The sequence below is a fragment of the Xiphophorus maculatus genome, chromosome 11 (assembly GCF_002775205.1).
Source record: "Xiphophorus maculatus strain JP 163 A chromosome 11, X_maculatus-5.0-male, whole genome shotgun sequence".
NCBI lineage: Eukaryota > Metazoa > Chordata > Actinopteri > Cyprinodontiformes > Poeciliidae > Xiphophorus > Xiphophorus maculatus.
The window spans coordinates 21,452,181-21,476,234 of record NC_036453.1 but is presented as its reverse complement, the minus strand read 5'-3'; the positions used below and the strand labels follow the sequence as shown (position 1 = coordinate 21,476,234).

At 36.9% G+C, this 24,054-nt stretch overlaps 1 protein-coding gene across 1 annotated transcript; it reads left to right on the top strand.

Moving 5' to 3' along the window:
* The first annotated feature begins 1,270 nt into the window (after positions 1-1,270).
* LOC102233674 (transcriptional regulator ATRX-like) lies at positions 1,271-24,037 on the top strand. The gene is made up of 35 exons (XM_014471616.2): positions 1,271-1,482; positions 3,234-3,343; positions 3,415-3,470; positions 4,080-4,108; positions 4,326-4,447; positions 4,519-4,635; positions 4,949-5,058; positions 6,241-6,308; positions 6,404-8,163; positions 10,356-10,416; positions 15,506-15,663; positions 15,798-15,974; positions 16,062-16,158; positions 16,693-16,780; positions 16,905-17,090; positions 17,240-17,384; positions 18,297-18,406; positions 18,569-18,712; positions 18,777-18,954; positions 19,039-19,176; positions 19,297-19,472; positions 19,560-19,677; positions 19,851-19,984; positions 20,058-20,119; positions 20,236-20,327; positions 20,414-20,570; positions 21,009-21,103; positions 21,183-21,288; positions 21,375-21,552; positions 21,647-21,838; positions 21,908-22,051; positions 22,149-22,220; positions 22,306-22,401; positions 23,441-23,569; positions 23,656-24,037. The coding sequence occupies exons 1-35, from the start codon at positions 1,469-1,471 to the stop codon at positions 23,740-23,742; spliced, it is 5,706 nt and encodes a 1,901-aa protein (XP_014327102.1). The 5' UTR covers positions 1,271-1,468; the 3' UTR covers positions 23,743-24,037.
* The last annotated feature ends 17 nt before the right edge of the window (positions 24,038-24,054 follow it).

Here is a 24,054-nt window from a genome sequence, read left to right as displayed (position 1 = left end):
CTGGGGTTTTTTTTTCCCACGTAAAGTGCCTTCAAATTACATTTGTTGTGGAGGGGTGGTGTAAAAATTATTTGAAGCATGGAGTCTGGTCATATTTTATAAATTTTTAATTTTTGGATTTGTTACTACCTGTTGCTTGTTTGCTCTTTTTAACTGGACTTTCTATATAAGTTTCACATTTTAAATTAACTTTACTTTTCAATTGTATTATGCTTTATTAGGATATACACCAAGATTTAAAAACACACACAAAACTCCATTTGCCAATTAGATGACTTCTGAAGGTACAGGATTTTTGGGTGCAGTGCTGAATACCAAAAATACTTACAATTTTAAAATTCTTTTTCTTCTATTTCATAATTATTTGTCACACAAAATCAAAAATAAAACACTATGAATTACTAAAAATATTAGTTTAATTTGTAGGGTTATGCACCATATTTGTCTAAAACTCCTAGTTAAAAAACTATTTAAAAAGCTAATTTTTTTGTATTTCTCATTCACAGTTCATATTAGAAATAACTATATCTCAAATGACAAAGCTAATCTTTATGTTTTTCTTAAATATTTTTTTAAAAAACAAATCATAATACAATCTTTTTTTTAATCATATTATATCTAGACATATATGGAAGACACAATATCAAAACTGAAGCTGTCAGAAAATTTTTGTAATGTTCTTCACGTTATGCATCAAAATCAGAATCAAAAAGTATAATTAAACAAAAAATGAGGGCTAAGTGACAGAAAGAATGGAATAAAAATGACAAAGGAAGGTGGTGTCATCAGATTCAAAAGAGAAAAAGAAATGAGAGCAGAGAGGAGAAACAGAAGAGAGAAAATACTATTAGAAAGATTAAGATTTGCATATACTGCATTTAACAGCTTATTACTCAGAATACAGCAACATAAAACAGGAAAATGTCAATATAGTGGAGAAAATGAGACAACAGAGCATATTATTTTAGTTTGTAGAATATATGAGATATAAATGAGATTAATGTAGGAGGAATTTGAAGACACACTTAATTTAATAAATATTTTACAGGACAATTCATATAGTAAAAGTATTCACATCTTAATTAGCAGAATATAATAAAGCTTGTACTATAAATAATGACATTTTGAGCCATACTCCATATCAGTAGGTGGCAGTAATGAAAACGTATCGTTTGTTGCCAACCGCTAATAAAATTCAAGACGAAGAAGAAGAAGAAGAAGAAGCAGCAGCAGTAGAAGAAGAAGAAGAAGAAGAAGATGGAGAAGGCATCAGGTTATTCTTACTCCCGACGGAAGGCGGCGATATTTCAATCTTATAAAAAGTGCTAGAACAAGACATGTTTTTTCCCCTTTGCTTCCTCACTGGGGGCTAATTAGCGCCACAGTTTTTCTTTGGAAATTTAGTGAAATAAACCCTAAAGCAATGTGAAATTTTTGAGCGACTTCTGTTGTTCTGCTGCTTTCCGACATGTCCGCTTTAAGGTAATTACTGAGGTTTGAAATGGGGCGCGTCACTTGGTGCTAGCAAGTGTAACGGTAAAGTAGCTTAGCTCACTGCTAGCGGAATTAGCTAACAGCTAAGCTAACGAGGAGCATAAATTAATCAAAAATAAATAATTTAAGCTCAGTTTGTAGCTTCCCTTTAATAGAGAAGAAATTTAGTCACAGATATATGTCGGTATGTTTCGGCGACAATCACTTCTATATAATCTCATTTTTCCTTTGACTGAGCTAAGCTCTGTGTTGTTCGATATTTTGATTATGAGATGCCTTGGTTTTATGGGTGTTCAGTGATTACAACTCCTGAATAACATACTGTAGGGTAGTTTATAAAAACAGCCATGGTCAATGGACCATGGTTATGAATAAGTCCTAAATAGCTTGTGTTCACTTAGATGTCCTATTATCTAAATTATTCTGGAAATTTAGACTTCTCTGCGCTTTTCAGAGCATTTCTTTACGAGTTGCTGACTTTTTTTTCCAGTATAGGTTGGACCTGCTGATCTGTTGTAGTTAGTGTAGAGTGTCATCATGGTTGCTTCGAGTGAATATAGTTTATTTTACTAGAGATGTACCATTCAGCTCGGAATGGTACCCCTATTTGGAAAACTGTGATTAGTTTTCCACACGGGTGCACAATATGTAGCAAATATATTGTTATTTCATTATTGAGGTCACAAAGAACTGTGCTGAATGAAATATTTAGAACTGGTATGCCTTCATGAGTATATATTCTGTACATTGTGCATGTCTAGGCCTCAAGCACTCTTAAAGAGATGACACTTTGAGAGGAATAACAAGCCTACATGGTGTCAGACTCAACATTTCACATGACTTTTAATAAGTCAATTTCTGACTCCTGCTTCCATAACACCTTGTGTCCCTTTTGATGCCTCACCTCAGTAGTGTCAGTTTTGTCTGACCAATTGTTTTGTAATTTTGTAATTATTACATTGCAGTGTGTCAGGAAATTACACTTTGCATGCTAACAATGTATGAAACCGCATGTATGGATTCTTGTTGTGTAGATGCTCACATCTGATTTGAAACTTCCCTTTCTTTTGGATTAAAAACTGCTACAGTATCAAAAAATATGTATTTTTTCTCTTTATTATATCATGATTTGCTGGGGGGGGAATGCAGTTTTTCAAAAATCTGAATCAGCAGGTCAGACCACAAAGAAAAGAACAATATTGGCTAGAAAAGGCCAAAGATTGATTGAACCATTGTTGTAAATACTATGTTAAAGCAAAGTTTGAATGCATAAATATATGTAGCTGTGAGTTATGAGAAAAAGTGCTTTGTTGATGCTCAGCTGCAGTCTTTGTTGCCTACTGATCCCTTCTTTACTGGTGCGTGGTTGGCCACCACTCAAAAACATTAGATTGAAGTCTGTTTGCATTCCTTTTGTCTAAATATGCAGTTATAAGCCATGCATAGTTTGCTGCAAGAGGAAAAAATGTTGTCCCTCAATTCTCTCTGAAGCATCCTTTAAAGTGGAGTAAGGCTGTTAGGTTTCATTCATTATTTGCTCTCTGATGATGAAAGATTTTAAAACATTGACTCTCAATATTCTAAAGGGACAAAAAAAATCTAAAATATATCAGTATCAATTGAGTTACAATTCATAGTGCTGTAGATAGTAAATCTCTTGCAATACCTGGCATTTAAAACAGAAAAAATGTTAACCTTAACCAGATTTTACGTTAAATGTGCTATTTTCCACTTTTCAGAGGAACCTCTAGCAACAAGCTGAATTTATTGGTCGACAAGCTTCATGAATATTTGGCTCATTCCAGCATTGAGGACAGATATGGCATTCCAACATCAGAGGATTATCATGGTACATCAATCAAAAGCACTGGAAACTTTGTAATAATATTTTTAAAAACATTATTAATTTTCTGTTTACAGGTCAGATAAACAAACAGTTTTCTGTGGAGAACTCAAGAGTGGATAATGTTACAGAGGTAAATATGCTTCGGATAGTTAATGTGTTGAACACTGTGGAAAAACCAATAATCCTAACAAAATCATTATTCTTGACTGGTCATGTGATTGAAAACTATAAACTTCAATTGGTGACATTTGCAAATTCCAAAAACAGTTCAGTGAAATTAGGATTTTTAGCTTTGCAGTGTCTATTTTTTTAATGTTTTCACATATTGTTCCTTGAACTCATATTATTAAATGACTGTTAAACAGCACTGCTTCACTACTTCATTTTTTAAAATCAAATTAGTATAATGTAACATAAGGTAAGTTTTTCTAATTTGGGAAATATTTTGAAATTTGTAAAAATAAAAATTATTGTCACAAATATCTGAAGCTTAAGTAGCTTAATTTTCTACCTCACCTATACCTACAGCAAAATAATTTAAAGACCAGCATATGTATCTACAATCTACATGTTGTCTAATCTTGGAATAGCTAATAAAACATTTTTTTTTTACATATTTCAACTATTGCATTTAGTTTTTTAATTCTGCTGCATTTTTGTAAACTTAAACATGCAACTTGTTTATGGCTTAAAAAATAGAAATTCCCTGAGACTAAACCTACAATCACTTATTTTGCAGGCTGGTTTGGACACTAGATATTCGAAAAGGTGAGTTCAATGTTCATTTCTACCAGAAAAGTTAATGTAAAAAGTTTATATTTACCACTCAAATGGAAAAATTCTGCTAGTAAGGGAAAATATTTAAATTTTGACCATGGTAATTGTTGTTTTTCCTTTTTTCTATTACAATTTGTTGGATTTCTGATGTGTTATAATTGTTGGAAAGTTTTGTAATTAGTATTTTTTACTTCTAATGATATTTTAGAAAACCTTCAGTAGTTGTAAAGCACTCCGGACTGGATGAATCTGGCGAATCAAATGCAAGTGAAGACTTTCAGATGCCCGTCAGCTCAAATGGTCACCTTGACGTCACTAGATTGCCTAAAGGTAGGTGTTGCAGTTTTTTCCTTCCAACCCTCTTCTGCTTTGTTGTTGGATTTAACCTCTTGCTTTGACAGGTACAGTTCTGGTGAGACCTGAGCCAGTGGACAACGGAAGAGATGAATTCAGAGGTCCAGAATTTCGTAGTCGCAAGCCAGGGGTACTTCGGAAAGAGTTTTCAAGGAAACGTGCAGGTTAGCCTCTACAGAAATTAAATTCTTCTTATTTTTATGAGCAATAGAGGTAATGTTATTAACAACCCATTCGTGACCTTAGATTTGATTAAATTAAAAGAGCAACGTTTTGTGGTCTTATACAAGAATTCATTTTGTTGTTGGAAAGTGGATTTTTCATTTCACTTTATGTATAAAAACAATTTTTTGTCAGTTTGTTTTAAAAGATCTCACTCTTACGTTGCTATTCAGTCGTGTTTTCAAGTAGATTAATGATCCAACAATTGATTTATATAATAGCGTTGTCGCTAATGATAGAGTTGTCGTTTCCCAGGAGGGCAACATGTGGGAATTGTGTGTTGTACTGCGTGTGGTCGACAAGTTAACCACTTCCGGAGAGATTTCCTTTATCAACATCCGGTTCTGAAAGTGCTTATTTGCAAGGTAAGTCTGAGTCCTGGCACCTAAGAACAAGAAAATAATCAAAGCAAAAAAAGATTATGAATAATTGAATCATTATAGTCAGCTGGTTAGCATCATTGGTAAACATGCTTAATAGCATGTTGTGTTTTTTATTTTATGATGATGATGGAGTGATTATCAGAATATTTTGATTTACTGGAGTAAGGTTATTATTGTTAATATAAAACATTCCCACTTTGCTCCTTTTCTGTTTCTTTCTTTATAACAAGCTCTGGAACAAATTTTGGATAAAATCTTCAGACTGACTCTGAATTACTTGCATTCACTGAATTTTACTCAGGTTAATTTGATTTATAGTGTTGACAGACAAACCGTAATTAACCTGCTTTCATAGTAAAATATGAAATAATAAAATATACGTCTTAGAGTCTTTCAGTCTATCTTAGAATATAACAATTTATTAAAAAATCCATACTGCATAAAAAATATATACATTTTCTGAGAAACTAGTTTTGTGCCTAGTGTGTCTGAACAAAATCACTGTAGTTAAAGAGCTTTTTGATTGTATTGTAATGGAGTTGTTGAGTTTGTCTCAGAAATTCTCCATTGATGTCCTACACAGTTCAACAGAACCTTCTGGTCTTTACCTGTGTACCATTGCAAACTTAAACCTACATATAAATCTTCAAATTGAGCAAAACTTTGCCACAGTTACATCGAGAAGAAACTATTTAGGCTTTATTTTTCTGTATAGCACTCTGGATTATATATTTTGCATTACCTTGCAAATAAACTGTGCTTAACAAACAAACTTCCCTTAAATCTACCAGTGATTTGAGCTTTTGTTCTACCCTCATGAAGCGAAGACTTCTTACGTTCTTTAACTTGGAACGTCATCAGTCTCATAGTCAGTACTTATGCTTTGGTATATTGCGGTTGGGCAGAAAGTATATTTATGTAGCTGTAGATTAAGAGATGGAGGTGTCTGTACGCTATTTTATGTTGGTAAAGTTTGGCTGTATAAACAACAATGGAAGACCACAGAGTTTTTTTTCTTGTGGTACAGTACTGAGAAACTTTGACCTATATAAAATATGTAACCCTTTGAAGATTTAAATATGGAAGTCATAAATGTCTAAGTTTCCAAACAATTGGTAGATTTAGATGACATGCTCATACTAACAATTTGTTTTGTTTCATTAGTCATGCTACAATTATTACTCAAGTGACGATATAAGTAAGGATAGAGATGGCATGGATGAGCAGTGCAGGTGAGATTTCTTGTATGTAGTACACTATTTCAATAGAAATATCCAGGATATAACACAATAAGCTGTTTACCTCGTTCGCTATGTTTTCCATGTAGGTGGTGTGCTGAAGGAGGCAACTTGATCTGCTGTGACTACTGTAGTAATGCTTTCTGCAAGAAATGCATTCTTAGAAATTTGGGCAGGAAGGAGCTCTCCAGCATCTTGGAGAGCAAATGGTATTGCTACGTGTGCAGCCCAGAGCCGCTTTTTGACCTGGTGATGGCCTGCGACACCGTCCTGGAAAATGTGGAGCCCCTGTGGCCTCATCAACGGAGGAGGAACCGAGCGGAGCCGGAGAAGTCTGAACTGTACCGCATACTGTCACAACGCTCGGCTCAAAACATTCCTTTGGATAAATGGGACCACAGTGGCATGGACGGAAATGTGATCTTTAACTACAACAATCTGCAAGTTTCTAAGGATGTTACTAAAAAGGCAAAACATCTGGTAGACTCAACAAACGCCTTAAACCAAACATTCATCAGTTTCATTGAGACGGTAACAACAAACAAGCCTACGCCCAGTGTTCGTGCTGTGTACTTGAACTCCTTTTTAGCTGTAGTGAAAGGCCTGCGAAAGTCTCTCACCGCACTGGAAGACAGCCTTAAGGAGGAATTTAGGGACCTGGATGTCGGGAGCAATTGGGAAAATATGCTCAGAAGTGACTGCAAACGTCTTATGAGAAATTCAGACATTGAGCTGGACATGTCTGATAAAAGATGCTTAAGTAACTTGCAGAAACTGGCATCTGAGCACTTTGAAGACAATGACGCTGACTCCAAAGGATACATTGACCTCACAAATGACTGTTCTGAGAAGGAACTAGATTCAAATTCTGAAAACATCGGCCTGACCTCATCTTCAAGTGAGGTTGACATGTCTAAAAAGCTAATTGTACAACTTACACCTGTACCTATGGAGCAGAAAGAATCAGCCGATGTCCCAAAGTTGGACGAAAACTTCCCTGAGGAGGAAAATAAATCTAAGGAAAAGGATGCATCGGAAGAACAGGTTGTTGGAAGTCCTAAAGATGAGAGACAGATGAGCATTGACACGGCTAGCACACCTATCTTGCTGAAGGAGAAACAAGGCAACAGACGATCCCCTCGTTTGAAGACGACTCCGTTGCGGAGACAAAGTGACATCACGATCAAACCATCCCTTTCAGGTGTAGACAGCGAAAGTGACTCTGAACCTGAGGAGACCCCTGACACAGTGCCTGCCACGGGCAATGATGAGCAAAATTTGAGCCGGTCAAGAGATGATTCAGATTCAGATGAAGTACCTGCCGCCCTTCTTGAGCGGGCAGCGATGACGCACAGCTCAGACGAACCTCAGAGTGACGAAGATAGAAACCAAGCACCTCCGGACAAGGTAGCCAAGAAATGCCTGTTTTGGCTCACCAAGAACAGTCCGATGTCGCCGGAAAAGCTGCGGCGAAAACGCAAGATGCTGGACCGCTCATCTGAATCGGAATCGGGCAGCAGAGTAGTTAAAGCTCGACAGGAAAGTGGGACAGATTTCTCAAGTGATGATCAAGACTCTCAGAAGGAAATACAACACTTAAATACGGTGAGGTCGATTGGGAAGCCTCATCTCATGAGAAGAGAAGAGGAAGGTGTGGTGAGAAAGCAGAAGAGAATGCAAGCTAGCGAGTCTAAAGGGAAACGCCATCAGGATGTGACTGATTCGTCATCCTCGTTGAGCGATGATGAACAAGAAGATGACTCTGGCAGCGATGTAAGTGATCAGAAGATGAAACCGATCACAGAAAATGTTACATCACTCGGAGTAGCAGCTTTCCAACAATCCTCAGGTGAGTTTTTCTAACCTGTCTATTACCTTTTCTTACTGAACTTATATTCTTTATTATGAATAGGCCCGTCGCGATAAACGATAAGTCAATTAATTGCATGATAAATGAAAGTTATCGACCTCATTTTAATTTATCGGCTTTTTCTCTTTCTATTGATGACTCTGGACGAAAAACGCGTCATATGTTGTGTTTAGTTTTTATTCAAATGCATTTTTTTGTTAATGGAGACTGAGAGTCCATTTTATTTTAGTTTTTGATTGTTTTGTTTATTTTGTTTACCAGTGCCAGTGTTAAGTGTTCTTTTGAAAGTAAAGTGTATTTATTTTTGGCAGAATATCTCTTGCTTTATTATGTTATTACCATTATATCAGTTTAAAATGGTCTTCAACAATATTATCATTTATTGCAATAATTTTTGAGACAATTAATCGTTCAGCAAAATTTGTTATCGTGACAGGCCTAATTATGAATAGTAAACTCATTTCTAATTTAAATATTACTGTAGAGCAGGGGTGCCTAAAGTCGGTCCTGGAGGGCCAGCATCCTGCATGTTTTAGTTCTCTCCCTGTTGGTGGTACCAACAACATTTTCAGCATGTCAGTGTTCTTAGGCCTTCTAACGAGCCATCATTTGATCCTGGTGCGTTAAACCAGGCAGAGAACTAAAACATGCAGGATGCCGGCCCTCGAGGACCGACTTTGGACACCCCTGCTGTAGAGGAATATTAATCGTGAAAGGTAAGTTGCAAGTTGGATTTACCAAACTTAGGACAGAAATGAAAAAAAGAAATTTGAGATAAAATCTTCAGAAACTCGTTCATGCACTGGCGGTTTCTGATGTGGGCGAAGGCGCAAGGTGCCCCCCCCCCTAGAATTGCCTTTAATGGTTTATAGCTAAAACCTATTACAATGTTTCATTAATCCTTCTTCTTACGCCACTGTAATGTTTTTGGTTATGTAGTTTTTTTTTCTCCATGGGAAGCTCGTTTGAACTGCCTTGTTGCTAAAATGTGCTATTGTTATATTAAAAGTTACTTTTACAAGTATCTAGATGAGAAGAAGTAACAAATTTATTCAAGTATAAATGTGAAGGTTAGGTTTGTTATGCACCAAAAATTTTGTGGAGCACAACACAGATGGTCTTGCCATTTGTCTTTTCTTAAGAAAATTTGTTTGTGTGTTTGATGGTAAGAGTAGACCTTTGATCCTGATAAGCTCTGGATACGGGAAAGTAACACAATGGTTAGTCACCTCTGGCATCTCATCGCATTAAGGATTGACCCCCTGCTGTTTTATGACACTGAAGGGTTTGTCTGTGTGAGGCCTGTTGACCAATCTTATTACAAGACTATTTGTGTAATCTAAAAGAAAAGAGATGTACATAACATTTATAAAACGGTATAAAATTACACCATAAAGATAAACTTGACAAAGAGGCAATAAAGAGGCATGTGATAACTCTGGATGAGCTGCAGAGATCTTTAGCACATTGGGCGAGATTGAATAGAAAGACAAATATTAGTTGTGGACTCTGCAAATGTGGTAAGAACAAAAGCCGGAGTCAAAAGAATGGCATAAGAAACTTAAATGCCACAAGCCATTTACGTTAGCCATATAAGAGAAAGTAAGGGGCACATGTGGAATATGAAGGTACTTTGGTCAGATGAGACTGAAAAATACATTTCTGACCTACAAACAAAACATTGTTTGGCTGCATCCCAACACTGCGTCTTGCCTTGAACAACATTTGTGGTGGCAGTACAAGAAAACTATTTAAAGCACACAGTCAAGGCTACAACAGACTGGTGTTTACTTCTAAGCATATTCATGTGTTAGAAGGGAATTGTCAAAATCCAAACATAAATCTAATTGGGGTTTTGTGGAAAGACTTGATAATTGATGTGTAGAGGGTCTCCGTGAATAAATCTGACTCGCCTCGAGATGTTTTACAAAGAAAGATAAACAACTTTCATTCTTTATATGTCTAAAGCTTGTAGAACATATTCCATAAAACTTACAGCAAGTTTGTTGCAATTGCTTTGAAAGACAAACTATTGACTTAGTGGTTTGTAAATAAAGGAGTTTCTGTATTTCACTATGAACATAACCTTGTGTCCTGTGTCAGTTATTACCCTTGTTCTGGGTAATAACAGACTTAATCTGCAAAATTATATTTTCTTCTTTTCCCCCAAGGAGATGAAGAGCAGTCTGGGCCCTCATGGGCAGCAGAAGATGATGAAGATCCTGAAAATAGGTACGGTTCTAAAAGCCCGGAAGTTGAGTTTGTAAGAGAGTATAACTGTAAAAGAAAGGATGCAACTCCAAATCCTGGTTTCCGCGCCAAATCTGGAAACATCAAAGTCATTAGAACTGAGTTACGGTCTTTTCAGACACGGCCAAAACGTAGCTGCAGGGCTCCTACAGTCAAATACACATTTTAGCAGAAGAACTTCTACAGATACATCAACTTTGTGACTTTTTATGTAGATTGTCTCTGTCTTAAATTGCCTTTATAATAAATAATCTAATTACAAAAGTTAAATACATTATTTACAATATACTATTTATTTCTCTTCGCTGTATGCTTGGATAAGTCCAGTAGTGGACCTTAACTTGCAGGAGCATAAATTCAAACAAGTGAAGTTTTTTTTTTTTTACCTTTGCCAACTAGTCTGTTTATGAAGCACAGATTTGTTTTCATTCGTTGTGATTTGATTTAAGTAAAATATCATTGAATCTGTTCACAATGTGCATATGTTTTATCCACCAGTGACAGTACCTAAAGCAAATTGAATTTTATTTACAGATTAAGTATAAAGTTTAAAACCTGCATGCAAAAATGTGATATATCTTTTATTACAACAGAATGCAAATTTAATTTTAATATACTTAGAAAATACTTAAAAATGTAGATTAAGTTTTATTTTGGGGAATTGGAGAAAGTCAGGTGTAGTTGCAGGTTTGTTGAAAACTTTATACTTCACCTGGGCCTTAATTGTGTCATGATTCTGATGTGAATTAAGTTTTGAGAAGCTCATACAATATCCATTTCAAAATTAATTTGACTGATTTCATTCAATTTTTGATACATGTTGTTTTCTAAAGTTTGATTGTTTTCACCATATATACATCTTTTACTTTCTCACCTCATAATCATTATGTTACAATAGGCCAACATAGTTGAAATTGACACTGATGCATTAATCCCCATGTTAACAGTAATTGTTTGTAATTTGCTAAAAAGGACCTTTTTCATACAACAATCTTGGACAAGTTTGCTAAAGAATTAGCCTGACTCTTACCAAACATGCACCAACAACTGATGATTACTGGTTTTGAGTTTTATAAGCATTGTAAGGAACAAATCATACAACCGTTGTTGGTTTTACTTCCTGAGTAATAGTCCTGATTTAACTGTGAAATGCTTTCATCATTTAACCCAACGGCGTATTTTTTCTTGACCACCGTGAATAATAATTTCAATGTGACTTGATAATACTGACACTCAGTGTGTTTATGCAGCGTGTGTGCTGTTGGTCACAATACAACATAATAGGCGTAATGATACATCAGCTCTGAAGGCGAGGTAATACACATTTGGGTTCATGTTAGTTAAACCTTTATTTCATCAGGCAAAACATCAACCACAATTTCTTTTTTATGATATTAGTTTGAAAGTGCTAAAACACTTAAAAGGGGAGAGCACAACAAAATTTACATGCATACAATTAGCAGTGTGTTCATACAGCAAAAACAATTGCAGTTTAGTGTCTCAGCTTTAGTATTTTTAAGCAGAGGTGATCAAAGGCAGTCATGACTCATTTAAAACTGTGAAACAACCCTTTAGCAGATGCCAACATCAGTTTAGTAGGTGACCTAAAGCCAGTCACCTTTTTCTCAGTGTTAGCAAATCATTCTATTCTTCTCAGTCACTCTGTCGCTATGTCTTTATCGACTGTCAATCCAAAATGCCGCCTGATAAACAATTTTAAAAAGTGGGAGCTTTTTCTGTGCTTTCTTTTTAGCTAGTCTGACATGCTAGCTTTATTAGCTCTGTGAGCACAAAAGGACAACTTGAGAACTACTTTCTTTGTCTCTTCAAAGTAAGAATCTCAAGGATTATCATTATCAGAGCTTATATTTCCTTCCTACAAGAAAAATATGTTCTAGGAACTAACAACTATTTGTTTTCTCATGATAATTCACTATTTTCCACATTCTCAGCTTCTCTAGTAGGAGTGTGAATGACACGTTCGAGCTGCAAGTTGCAGCACAGTGAGATTTGCTGTTTATTTCAATGCAAACTACTCTTGGTAGCACAAACCCATGACGGTGTATTACTTTTCCATTTTACGCATTTAAGCACACTTAAATAGAGTCCTTGCTCAGAAGCAGAAATGCTAATAGGGAATACCAGAAACTTTCACTACGTTCTATTAACACAACGACATTAGATAGAAAATCTTTGGTCCCTTCAACCCAAAGTTTTCGGTTGGAACCTCCAACTTTGTGTCTGCTTTTTCCATTTCTAAATATAAGCTTGAAAATAGCAAACATTTGAGAATGTTGAAGATGCTGTTCGCCTTACAAAGATGCCGCACTGCAAGAAAGTTTTGTCTTTCTTTTCACAGTGTTGCATATGAAGCAGGTTCAGCAGTTTCTTATGCAGTTTTCTGTTAAATAAGACGATCAGAACTGAATTTTTTGTCTCGAGAGTTTTATTACATCATGTTACAACAAAGAGAACGATATCGTAAGCAATGTTCCTCAGAGCTGTGGCTGCTTGCAGGCGGACACAAAATTTCTACTTTGTTTTTTTAACCCACACATCCCACTCCCACTCTCCAACATGACCTTCACATACCAACGCTTGGAGTAAAGCTCCATGTTACCACACTTTGTTGATACCTTCCAGACACACACGGTTTTCTTTTACCTAGTGATTAACTGTTACATGCAAAACGAAGAAAATACAAAATCAAAAGTTAAATTTTTTATTACAAGTTCATACATATACTGCTTCACATCTCTTGTTTGCCTTTAGTCTCTTCTCTAAGAAAACTTTGACCTGTCAGGACTAGATAAATCGTTCTGAGGATTGTGTTGCAGTAGGAATGTTGGCAATAAGTAGTTTAGTCTGTGTGGCAAAATCCTTCTTCCCATACATTTATACACTTCACCCTTCTTCTTTTCTCAATATTAATTTAATTGAGAACCTGTGAAATAGTTTATAATACTGTTATGAAGAAACTTACTCTAAATGAATATATGAACTTTAAATGAAGTGTCTATGCAATATAAAGTCATATCAATGAAGCAACAAGACTGAAAACATTTTATAAACTATGATTATTGGTTAACAATAGCACCCACACAATTGCATTAAATACAAGCTCATGTTGTTACTCTGCAAAGTTTTTCTAATAAGGGTTATGCATAACTTTTTGTTACAATTAATTAGTTATTTATGATATACAATTTCTTACCAAAGTAAAACAAAAAGCGTCTTTATGGAGTTCTTTACATAGAGAGATGGAATCTAGATGGCACAATCCATCTTTTATTTATATACATAATTTATTCATATTTCATTCATATTTAAATATTTGGTCGACTCTTGTCCAAAGCAGGATTTCCTGACTCTTTCCTGAACTGGTATTTTTCATGTTTTGCAACCACTTTCTATACACAGAGTATACATTTCTGCTGACCATTAAAAAACAATCCCAATCCAAATTCTGCTTAACTGGAAAACCAATCGTTTTAACTGCAGTTACGCAGGTGAAGACTTTTTCTTCCAGGTCAGTCCTTTCAGAAATTACTGGCAACTTTGTATATACTGGGAATTGAGAGTGGGCTGTGAAACACGACTTTTATAATGTAAAGCAACCTAAACTTCCACAATCCCTTTAACGACATCCATGTTTGTTTCTCGTGTTTTTCCAGGTTGGATTTTCTGACAGCACAGCAGTGAAAACAATGCTGTTAGGAAACTGTCGCTTAATCTGGGATTTTAGGCCTCTATCTATCTATCTGTCTGTCATCCCTCTGTTTTAGCTGTAGTGGTAGTGCTAGTACATGTAGATGAAAATGGTCAGCAGAAATGTAAACTTCATATTGTTTGTGGTTTTTTGCTTAAACTTAAAAAAGGATATTGTAGAAACGAATGCGGTTGTTGCGGGCAACCCATGAGTGTTAGTGATCCTCACAAGTGTTTGCTATTTAGATTGTCTTTTTTTCTAAGTTAAATCAAGACTGAAGGTGCTCGTCTTTTACCTCTGCTGTAACTACTGTACTGTATTATTTTTTTTTTATGTTAACATATTCAGATCTAATCATCTTATGACACTTGTGAAAAAAACTGGGTGTGGCCAGCATTTAAACCCCATCTTCAGATCTGGGTCTGACCTATCTGAGAACTTTGGCACGATAAACTCAAAGTCCATCTCATGAAGTACGGACTTCTGGTATTTACTGCTACTAGTCGTTACAGGAGCTCATGTATATATTTCTTGTAGCTGTACATACTTTTGATCCTTCCTAACACCATGTAGTATTGAAACCAAACGCTTTTTACATTTGTAAACCGGCCTTATTTATTTTTTATTACTTTTTGGGATTATTTCCTCTTTTTGTTTTGTTTTTACTTTCCATCAGCGATTGAAAAAGCCAGCGAGGTAACTTTTTATTCTACGTAAATTTTTTTTAAAGAGACTTCTCAGTTATGCAGTTTTGTGCCTTTAAAAAAAAAAAAAAAAAAATTATGGAACACTGTTTTCTTTATGAATTGAAGTTTTCGACCCCTTTGTTCAGAGCTGAACATTGCTGATCAGTATTTTTGAAAAGGTTGAGAGTAAATTGGGCTACGTTTGAAATCATTGTGACTTTTCACTTGGGGAAAAAAAAACTGTTGCAAGCATGAAAAAAAGACTTGTGATCCCTGTTTTGCTTAAAACAAAAAAAATGCAAAGATTTTCTTTTTCGTTTTTATTTTGTCTGTGAACATTAATTGCTGTAATAAATATTTACTTTAAAAATGCCTCTGCCTCTTTCTATTTCTTATGTTTCTAACTTTGTAAAAGTTTAAGTTGGAACATCTGCTGAAATTTCTATAAAAATAATGACTTCAGTTAGTTTGTTCACATCGTTTTTACTTTTTACGTTAAAGCAGTGCAGGGACAGCCATCAGCAAAGTAGCAGACATTTTTATAGAGATTTCATCCACATTTCCCTCCTTTGTTGTTGCAATTTATCTCTGATTATATATTAAATCTGTTAAAATTATTTAAGTAATTGTAAAGTAAACTACAGGTGCCTTTTTCCTTGTGTTCTACTTTTAAAAGAATCGCTAAGCAATTGCTATTGGCCCAAATTAAAGCCAACCTCTCTTCGGATGGGGACATTTCTTCCGAAGGGGAAACTCAGGAGGATCAGTCTGAATCAGATGGCGACGGGGAACCTAGTCAAGGCAATGAGGATGATAATGCAGCAAATACTCGCAGTAAGTCTTTTGGCTTTTAGTAAGAAGAAGCAAATCCAGGTTTTAGTGCTGATTCAGCACTAAGCGTAAAGTATCCACCTGGACCCCTACCTGTTTGTCAGGTAGATATGATGGTAGAATATATTTCTGTGCAGGAGAAGACCTGGTTTCAGAGACATCAGACAGCATGCTTGATGAGCCAAAGTCCAGGCACCATCTTCTTCGCCACAAACTCACATTAGATGAGGGAGCTTCCAGTGACAAGACAGAACCTGAGGGTGAAGTAGGGATGCAGAAGAGCAAAAGGAGAACCAGGAGGAAACGTCTGTTTTGTAAGCAAGCGCACAAATTACACCAATATAGGTGGAGGAGGAATGTAAAAACGCTGCTCTAATGTTTAGTTTTTATGTCTTGTCAAGCTGGTAGTGAGACTTGTAGTGAAGGTAGTGAAGAGACGGAGATGAGCGAGGAGCTGAGTGAGTCCGAGGATGAGGCTGCTGAAGATGAGATCGAGAGGTAGATTTCATTTTAACCGTTGTTTTTGGTAGTAAAATCCTCACAAATGAAGGGGAAAAAACCAAACGGTTTCAACATTGTTGCTCCTGTGTTGCCGGAAATAAGTTCATGTAAACACACGATGGAAATCATGTTAAAGACACATTTGAACTGTTACTTTTCAGGTTGGAGGGATCGCACAGTATTTTTCATAAACTTTTAATTCAATATACGGTAAATTTTAATTTTATATTAAAAATAAAATGTTTATATTTTAAATAAAATAAAATATTAGAAATTAAAATATACATTTTAATTTTATTTTGAATTTCTCAAACAGGTTCAAATGTTTACATACTCACACTTTGTAGCTCTAAACTGTTTGGGATCATTGTCCTGCCGCATTTAAATCAGTGCAGCTAAAAAATTTATAAAAATAAAATTGCACATCAAAGAGTAAAAAAAGACATTAGTAGTAGTATTTTTATTACTTCTAATTGTAGATAAATTGGTATACATAGAGAAATCTCAAATTATTTTCTCTTCTTGCACCAGATCAAGCAAACGAGAAAAGGAAGCAACTTGTATTGAACTGAACAAGCAAGTGCCCTGCATTTTATTGTCCGACTCCAGTATTGAGAAGGTAGCAGCATCACTTCTTTTTTACTTCACATATCTGACGCCTTTATCTCCAGATTTTATCTTTGGGTTGAGGGAAATGAGGTCTTTTATTTTACTTTGTGGGGGTTTTGGGGAAATTTGAGCAGAGTGACGAGGAGGATGTAAATGAGGAGAACAGCGAAAGTAAAGGCACCCCAAAAGGACGCAAAAAGATCCGCAAAATTATCGACGACGAGAATCTCCGTGCTGAGACTCAAGAGGCCCTCAGAGAGGAAGAGGAGAGACGTCGGCGTTTGGCGGATAGATCGCAACAGATGGAGGACTGGAGAGAGGTACAACCATTATTCCTATAAACTTTAATTTGAAAGTTAAACTTGCTAGTTACATCTTTGACTGTTGACAAATGCAGGCTTCACGTAGATTTGGCTGTGTTTTTTCTTATTCTTAAGAAATCTGCTGATTGTTTGTCATTTCTTACCAGATAACTGTAATCCCAGATGAGTTGTCTCAAGTGGAATGTCCCGTCACAACCAAGCTGGTCCTGGACCAGGATGAAGAGACCAAGATGCCGCTTGTTCAGGTGCACAGGAACCTGGTTACGAACCTGAAGCCTCACCAAGTGGACGGTTAGCTTGTGCTCATATTCACACTCTATTTGACTGATTTTAGCTGCAAGTGCACCTGAGTTAATGAATTATAATTTTATTTCAGTTTTTCACTTGAAAAAGATAAGTATATTAGCTTTCTGCTCTCCTAATTCAAATGATTACCGGTCAGTCGGTTCTTCAAGAGTCGGTTCTTCTAGAGTCTATAGATCTGAGTTTACTATTTTAATTGAATTACTGAAATAAACATTTTGGTGACATTGTTATTCATGGTTCCCAAACTGCAAAGGGCTGGTGTCCTGCAGCTTTTAGAGCTGAAATTACTCATTGGATTAATTGGATTAATCAGAGTAATCAATTATTGAAACAATCATCAACCAGTTTTAATAGTTAATCGTAAACTGGAGTGTATAGACTCAAAAGGCCATGTGTAGCTGTACAAAAAACAAATCAAGATAAAGACACCTTTGTCTGTAAATATGTCTTGGCCTGAACTGAGTGAAGCTAAAACTGTGACACAGTTTTAGCTTCACTCAGTTCAGTTTTACTGAATGAATATATTATTGCATTGTAGGCAATAAAATGTTTATTTTCTTTTTTAAAAAGGGAATTGATTTTTTAAAACCTTTTAGTGTATTTCTAATATTGTATAAAAAAGTCTAAAAAAAAACAGTAGAAAGAGTAATTTTTTAAAATTTGATTAATCAATTGTCAGAACAATGGCTAGATTAATCGATTACTGAAGTAATTGTCAGTTGCAGCCATTGATTTATTTAAAACACATCTAAAACTTGCAGGACTCTGGCCCTAGAGGAACATGAGGAATTTCACACTCATGTTCTAATCGATTGCGGTCGCGCCTCTATATTTTGTAGGAACGTCACAAAACACGAGTGAAATGTTTCCTACAACATCGGTGTTATGCTCTTCTAGGTGTCCAGTTTATTTGGGACAGTTGCTGTGAGTCTGTGAAGAAGGCCAACTCTTCCCCCGGATCAGGCTGTATCCTGGCGCACTGCATGGGTTTGGGAAAGACTCTGCAGGTGAGGAACATATATGCCTTCAGGACTCAGGAATTACATTTTTAGACCTTTCATTGTTGAAGGGAACCAAACATATTAAACTCGTAATGTTGCCGTTTGCTAAAAAAGACTCCAGCACTCTTCCTGAGCTACATTCACTGTCATCTTCAATCTTTCTTCCAGGTGGTGGCCTTCCTTCACACAGTGCTGCTGTCATCAAACCTGAAGTTCAGAACAGCCTTGGTGGTTTGTCCACTTAATACCATCCTCAACTGGGTCAGCGAGTTCAAGAGATGGCAGCACAGCCTTGGAGAAGATAGAGTTAAGGTATGACAGATAAATGACCGGCGGTCCATATGTTGGGATGATACAAACAAACTTTTTGTTCCAGGTTTCAGACATGGCTAATGTGAAGCATCTTCCGGAACGTCTTAGAGCTGTGCAGACGTGGCAGAGAGACGGAGGGGTCATGATTATAGGGTATGAGATGTACCGCAACCTGTCCCAGAACTCTAACGCCACCAACGAGGAGTGCAACAAGGAGCTGAAGAGCGCATTAGTAGATCCAGGTACTCTAGAGGAATGGCCATTATGTAGTGCTCTCTGGCTTTATTTCTCAGTCATTTCCTCATTAATTGTCGTTTTCTTTTCAGGTCCGGATTTCGTGATTTGTGACGAGGGTCACATTCTTCGTAATGAATCGTCACGCATCTCTAAAGCCATGAACGGCATCAAGACCCAGAGGAGATTGGTGCTGACGGGTACACCGCTTCAAAACAACCTTGTTGAGTGTAGGTCCTCAAATAAAATAATGCTAGCCCGGCTAAAACGCGCTGCTTATGAGGTTTTATTGTTAAGTTACTTTTTAGAAGCTTTAATTGACACTCTTCTGACCTGTTGTGCCTTTGCAGACCACTGCATGGTAAATTTCATCAAGAAGAACCTCCTGGGCTCCCTGAGTGAGTTCAGAAACCGCTTCATCAACCCCATCCAGAACGGCCAGTGTGCCGACTCCACCCCAAGAGACGTGCGGATCATGAAGAAGCGCGCTCATGTTCTCCATGCGGTTTTGGCTGGATGCGTGCAGGTACGGAGAACAACAGCAACATGCTGGGTGGTTGTTGTATGCTACGTTTTTGCTTTCTGAAAGTTGAGTCAATTTTCTGCTTTCTAGAGAAGAGATTACTCAGAGCTAACTCAGTTTCTGCCTCCAAAACTTGAGTATGTGCTGCTGGTGAGGATCTCTCCACTTCAGTATAAGCTGTATCGCTACTACCTCGACCACGTTGCAAGTAAGGACATGTTTAACGCTGCATAAACACCAATGAATCAAACCCTACCTGAAAAATGCACTTTTGTAATTTATGTTTTTTAAACATATTGTAAACACACAACGCTGTAAATTATTTCCAGATGTAGGCGTTTTATCCAGAATCACATTAATAGAAAATGTTTTTATTTCCAGGTGAGGGCTCAGCAACTGGGCAAAAACCCCTGAAAACTGGCGCCAACCTGTTCAAGGATTTTCAGGTCCTTAGCCGAATCTGGACTCATCCATGGTGTCTTCACCTCAGCGATCTCGGCAAAGAAAGCAGGAGGGTAGAGTAACCACACTGAATCAACACCTCACTCGTTTGACCTTGTTTAACTCATGTTCTCCATTTGACTACAGAAGACTTTTTATAAGAGGAATCAGCTTCAGATGATCAATGTAGAGACGATTGTGGCGGAGAGGTAAATTCGTTTTTTGAATGCTTTCACAGTTTTTCTTCACGGATGATGATCAGAAAGCTTTTCTTCATCCTGTAATGTGTTTTTATCTGCATCTTTTTTTTTTCTTGCTGAAACAGTGGATTGAAACAGAACGAAGGAAATGAACAAAATGTCAATGGACAGAGTACCATGTCTACTGACAGACCCCAAACTGTCCGAGTGGTGGAAGGTATTACAGCAGCGTGTCGCTGTACCTTGATCCTAAAACTTAGAAAAGTTTCAACCAGAGTTTCTTCTCTTTTCTGTTCTTTGTAGGTGAGAAATCATCCAGCAGCTCGAGGTGTCAGAGTCCCGTTGAAGCCTGGTACAGGCATCGGCTGTCTGAAAGTGACGCCAGAATCATGGAGCATTCTGGGAAAATGGTGCTCTTGTTTGAAATCCTCCGAATGGCCGAAAACCTGGATGACAAAGTGTACGATTCTTTTGTCACACCATACCGTTTTAAAACTTGAACTTTTACATATTTCTTCATGTACCAGACTAAAACTTCAACGTGAGATTTTATAGATCTGATTAAAAAAAACTGTAATTATATCGAAGATGATGCGTTGTTTACAGAATTTATTGTACAAATTAAAATCAGATGACTTTAGAAGACCAGCGGTGACATTGGATTTTATTTAAGGTTGTCTTAGTAAAGGGGGTTAAACACAATTATCACTCTGCAGATTTTCATTTCAAACTAGACATCCTTTCCCTTCTCACATATGTGCCACTTTCTGTTTGTTTGCCTCAAGGTGTGTAAAAACTTTCAAAAGGTTCTGAAAGAGAATATATAAGCAGTATATTTGATCAGCTTTGCTGCTGTTCTGATGGTTCCTCACATCCAAACCTGTTTTTACATTCTTAGGCTGGTGTTTAGTCAGTCCTTGATCTCACTGAACCTGATTGAGGATTTCCTCGCAGCTTCTCACAATGCTAGAGACCCATTATTATCCATCAAAGGTAAGAAAGAAAAACATCCAGTTTTAGCTGGATGTTTTCCTCATTTGTTGTTGATTTTTGTGCTTTCTTAACTAATCAGAGGGCAGCTGGATTAAAAACGTGGATTACTATCGACTTGATGGCTCTGTCAGTGCCACATCGAGGAAGAAATGGGCGGATGAGTTTAATAATGCTGACAACTACCGGTACTCTTTGTCCCTTGTTGATTATGCTTAAAAACAAAAAAACGTGTTCCCTACTGTAATTTAATTGTTTTGTTTAATGATTTCAGTGGCAGACTGTTTCTGATTTCAACGAGAGCCGGATCACTTGGGATCAACCTTGTGGCTGCTAACAGGGTCGTCATCTTTGACGCTTCGTGGAACCCTTCATACGACATACAGAGCATATACAGGGTGTATCGCTTCGGTCAGCTGAAACAAGTGTTTGTGTACCGCTTGTTGGCTCAGGTAAAGATTGGACCTGAATAAAATATATCTGAATAAATGCTTTAGCAAGTTATTTGTCAAATAATTTAAAAAAAAATGGTCTGGCTGTCACCAGGGAACCATGGAGGAGAAGATCTACGATCGTCAGGTGACCAAGCAGTCTCTGTCCTATCGAGTCGTAGATCATCAGCAGGTTGAAAGGCACTTCACTTTTCATGAGCTGACTGAACTCTACACATTTGAGCCAGACCTGCTCGATGATCCAAACTCTAAGAAAAGCAAGAGACCGACACCGATTCTCCCGAAGGTGACTTCACCATCTTCAAATGATCACAGAAAGGCCAACATTTTTTAACCATACGCGTTTGTTTCTCAGGACAGCATCTTAGCAGAGCTGTTAAAAATCTGTAAAGACCGGATAGTGTCTTACCATGAGCATGAATCCCTGCTGGACCACAAGCATGAGGAGGAGCTCAGCGAAGCCGAGCGCAAAGCTGCGTGGGCCGAGTACGAAGCTGAGGTAATGCTACTATCCTAAAAGATGATTGATAAAGACATAGTTTACATCATACTGTTTATATTTTGTGCATTTAAATGTTTATTTTGTTTTTCACCAGTCAAACACAGTGAAACTCCCAGCCAGCTCAAGCCAGGACAGATTGCAGAAGAAGACCAATGAGCAGCTACTGGTGTGAAAAAGGAAATGTAAAAGTTATCTTAGAATTGATACGACTTATATTTGGAATCAAAAAAAACTTTCATGCGTCTTTGCAGGAAATACTCAACAGAAGCAGAGCAAATGTATCGCTCGCTTTCCTGACCCTGCAGAATATGAGGATTCCCTCTATAGAGGACTACAAGGTGCGACTGGTGAGTAAACTCAAATAGGACGGTTTTTTTGTTGTTTTCTTTTTGACTTTCTTTTGGTTCTCAGCACGATCTCAGTTGGATGGCCAGCAGTGGGCGCCACCTTCCCAGCATCTGCACATGCATGAAAGCAAGAAAAAAAATACCCAGATGTATTCAGGGGACAACTGACTGATGAATGATTTGTGTTTTTGATATGGTAGTTGTGTGTCGCCCTTTCTAATACCACCCTGGGCAATCACCATATGGCTCATCATAAGAGTTTGTTAAATTACAAGAGTGCTACAGGTGAAGGTTTGTCTGGTAAAATATTATTATTCCTCTCTTGGTTCCACAAACACTCACCTTCACATTTTAAGAGTCCATTTATTTTACCTCCAAATTTGTCAAACAAATTAATGTATGGGGGTAACATAAAAGATGGATACAACAGAAAAGTAGGAAAGAAATAACAAGAAATAATATAGTATGTTCTTATTTATATTTATTCACATGTGAAAAATACTTAAATTTCCTACTTTTTCAGACAGCATAGAAACCCTGTATTTTCCTGCTTGAGGTGCTTGTAAGCTTTAGGAGCTGCTCCTTATGTGGGTAAAATACTGGAGATGTAACAGCAAGAAATAGACTGATAACTAACCAGATGTTCTAGTATTAATATCATAGTGGAGATAAAGTAGTATTAGCTTGTTTTCAGGCTGGGAGGGGAACTACAATATATATCTGCTGAAATCTGAAGCATTAAAATCAAGACAAAATCTGAACGACTCACGATAGGACATACATACATGAACATATGTAGGTCGGCAGGAAAGGTTTTCTTTGCTTTGAGTTGGTTGTAGGCAGGTTATTGTCCATTTTAAAGTAGTAAATCACATTATTCGATGGTAATGTTGTTTATTAGAGAACTGGCCTTCAAGAACGAATTTATATTTCACCTCTTATCCACTCTATCACAAGACTCTGAACTGAATAAAGTACGGTAGGTACAATAGAAGGAGACGTATTTTGAATATTCATTGACTGCATTGTTTTCCTACAGCGGCAGCAGTACCCCTTCCTACCTGAGGTGGAGCTGCAGATCAAAGCTGAGCTTTGGAGACAATCTGACGTGAACAGACGGGACATCACACAGTCCTTTTATCAAGACTCTCTGGCGCAGCATCAGTCTGTAAGTCGCTGTATATTAGCGAATGTTCCTTGTCAGTACAACTTTGTACAAATGACCATGCTTACATTTCAATCCCCTTTTCTTAGCTCACGTTCCAGATTCAGGCCTTACTCAACAGTCGACGAACTCTTGTGAATCCCATTACTCTGAACACTTCAACCCAGCCTGGCTAGACGTGAGTGAGGGATCCAAGCCTTAATACAAACACGAATGTTTTGTTCTTTGCTACGGTAGTCACTTGGCTTCATTTCTTCTTTACTAAATAAGTGAATGTATAACTGCACCCTGTAGAAATTAGGGGAATCCTTAACACTGTCTTTATGCTGCATCACCATGTTAGCCAATGTGGCAGTTTGACTTGGACATGCTGTGCATTTTAAATTAAGATTGTTCACAAATGTTTAGTTTAGGGTAGCTCCTTATTTGTTAAAAAAAGCTTTTCTTATAAAATAAACTTTTGCAATGATACCTCTGATTGCAGTATC

Excerpts from the sequence above, each read along its gene's own strand:
- LOC102233674 (XM_014471616.2), top strand. Across the intron at positions 19,678-19,850 it reads CTACCTCGACCACGTTGCAA|GTGAGGGCTCAGCAACTGGG; the intron begins GTAAGGACATGT and ends TTTTATTTCCAG. Across the intron at positions 20,328-20,413 it reads AACTGTCCGAGTGGTGGAAG|GTGAGAAATCATCCAGCAGC; the intron begins GTATTACAGCAG and ends TGTTCTTTGTAG.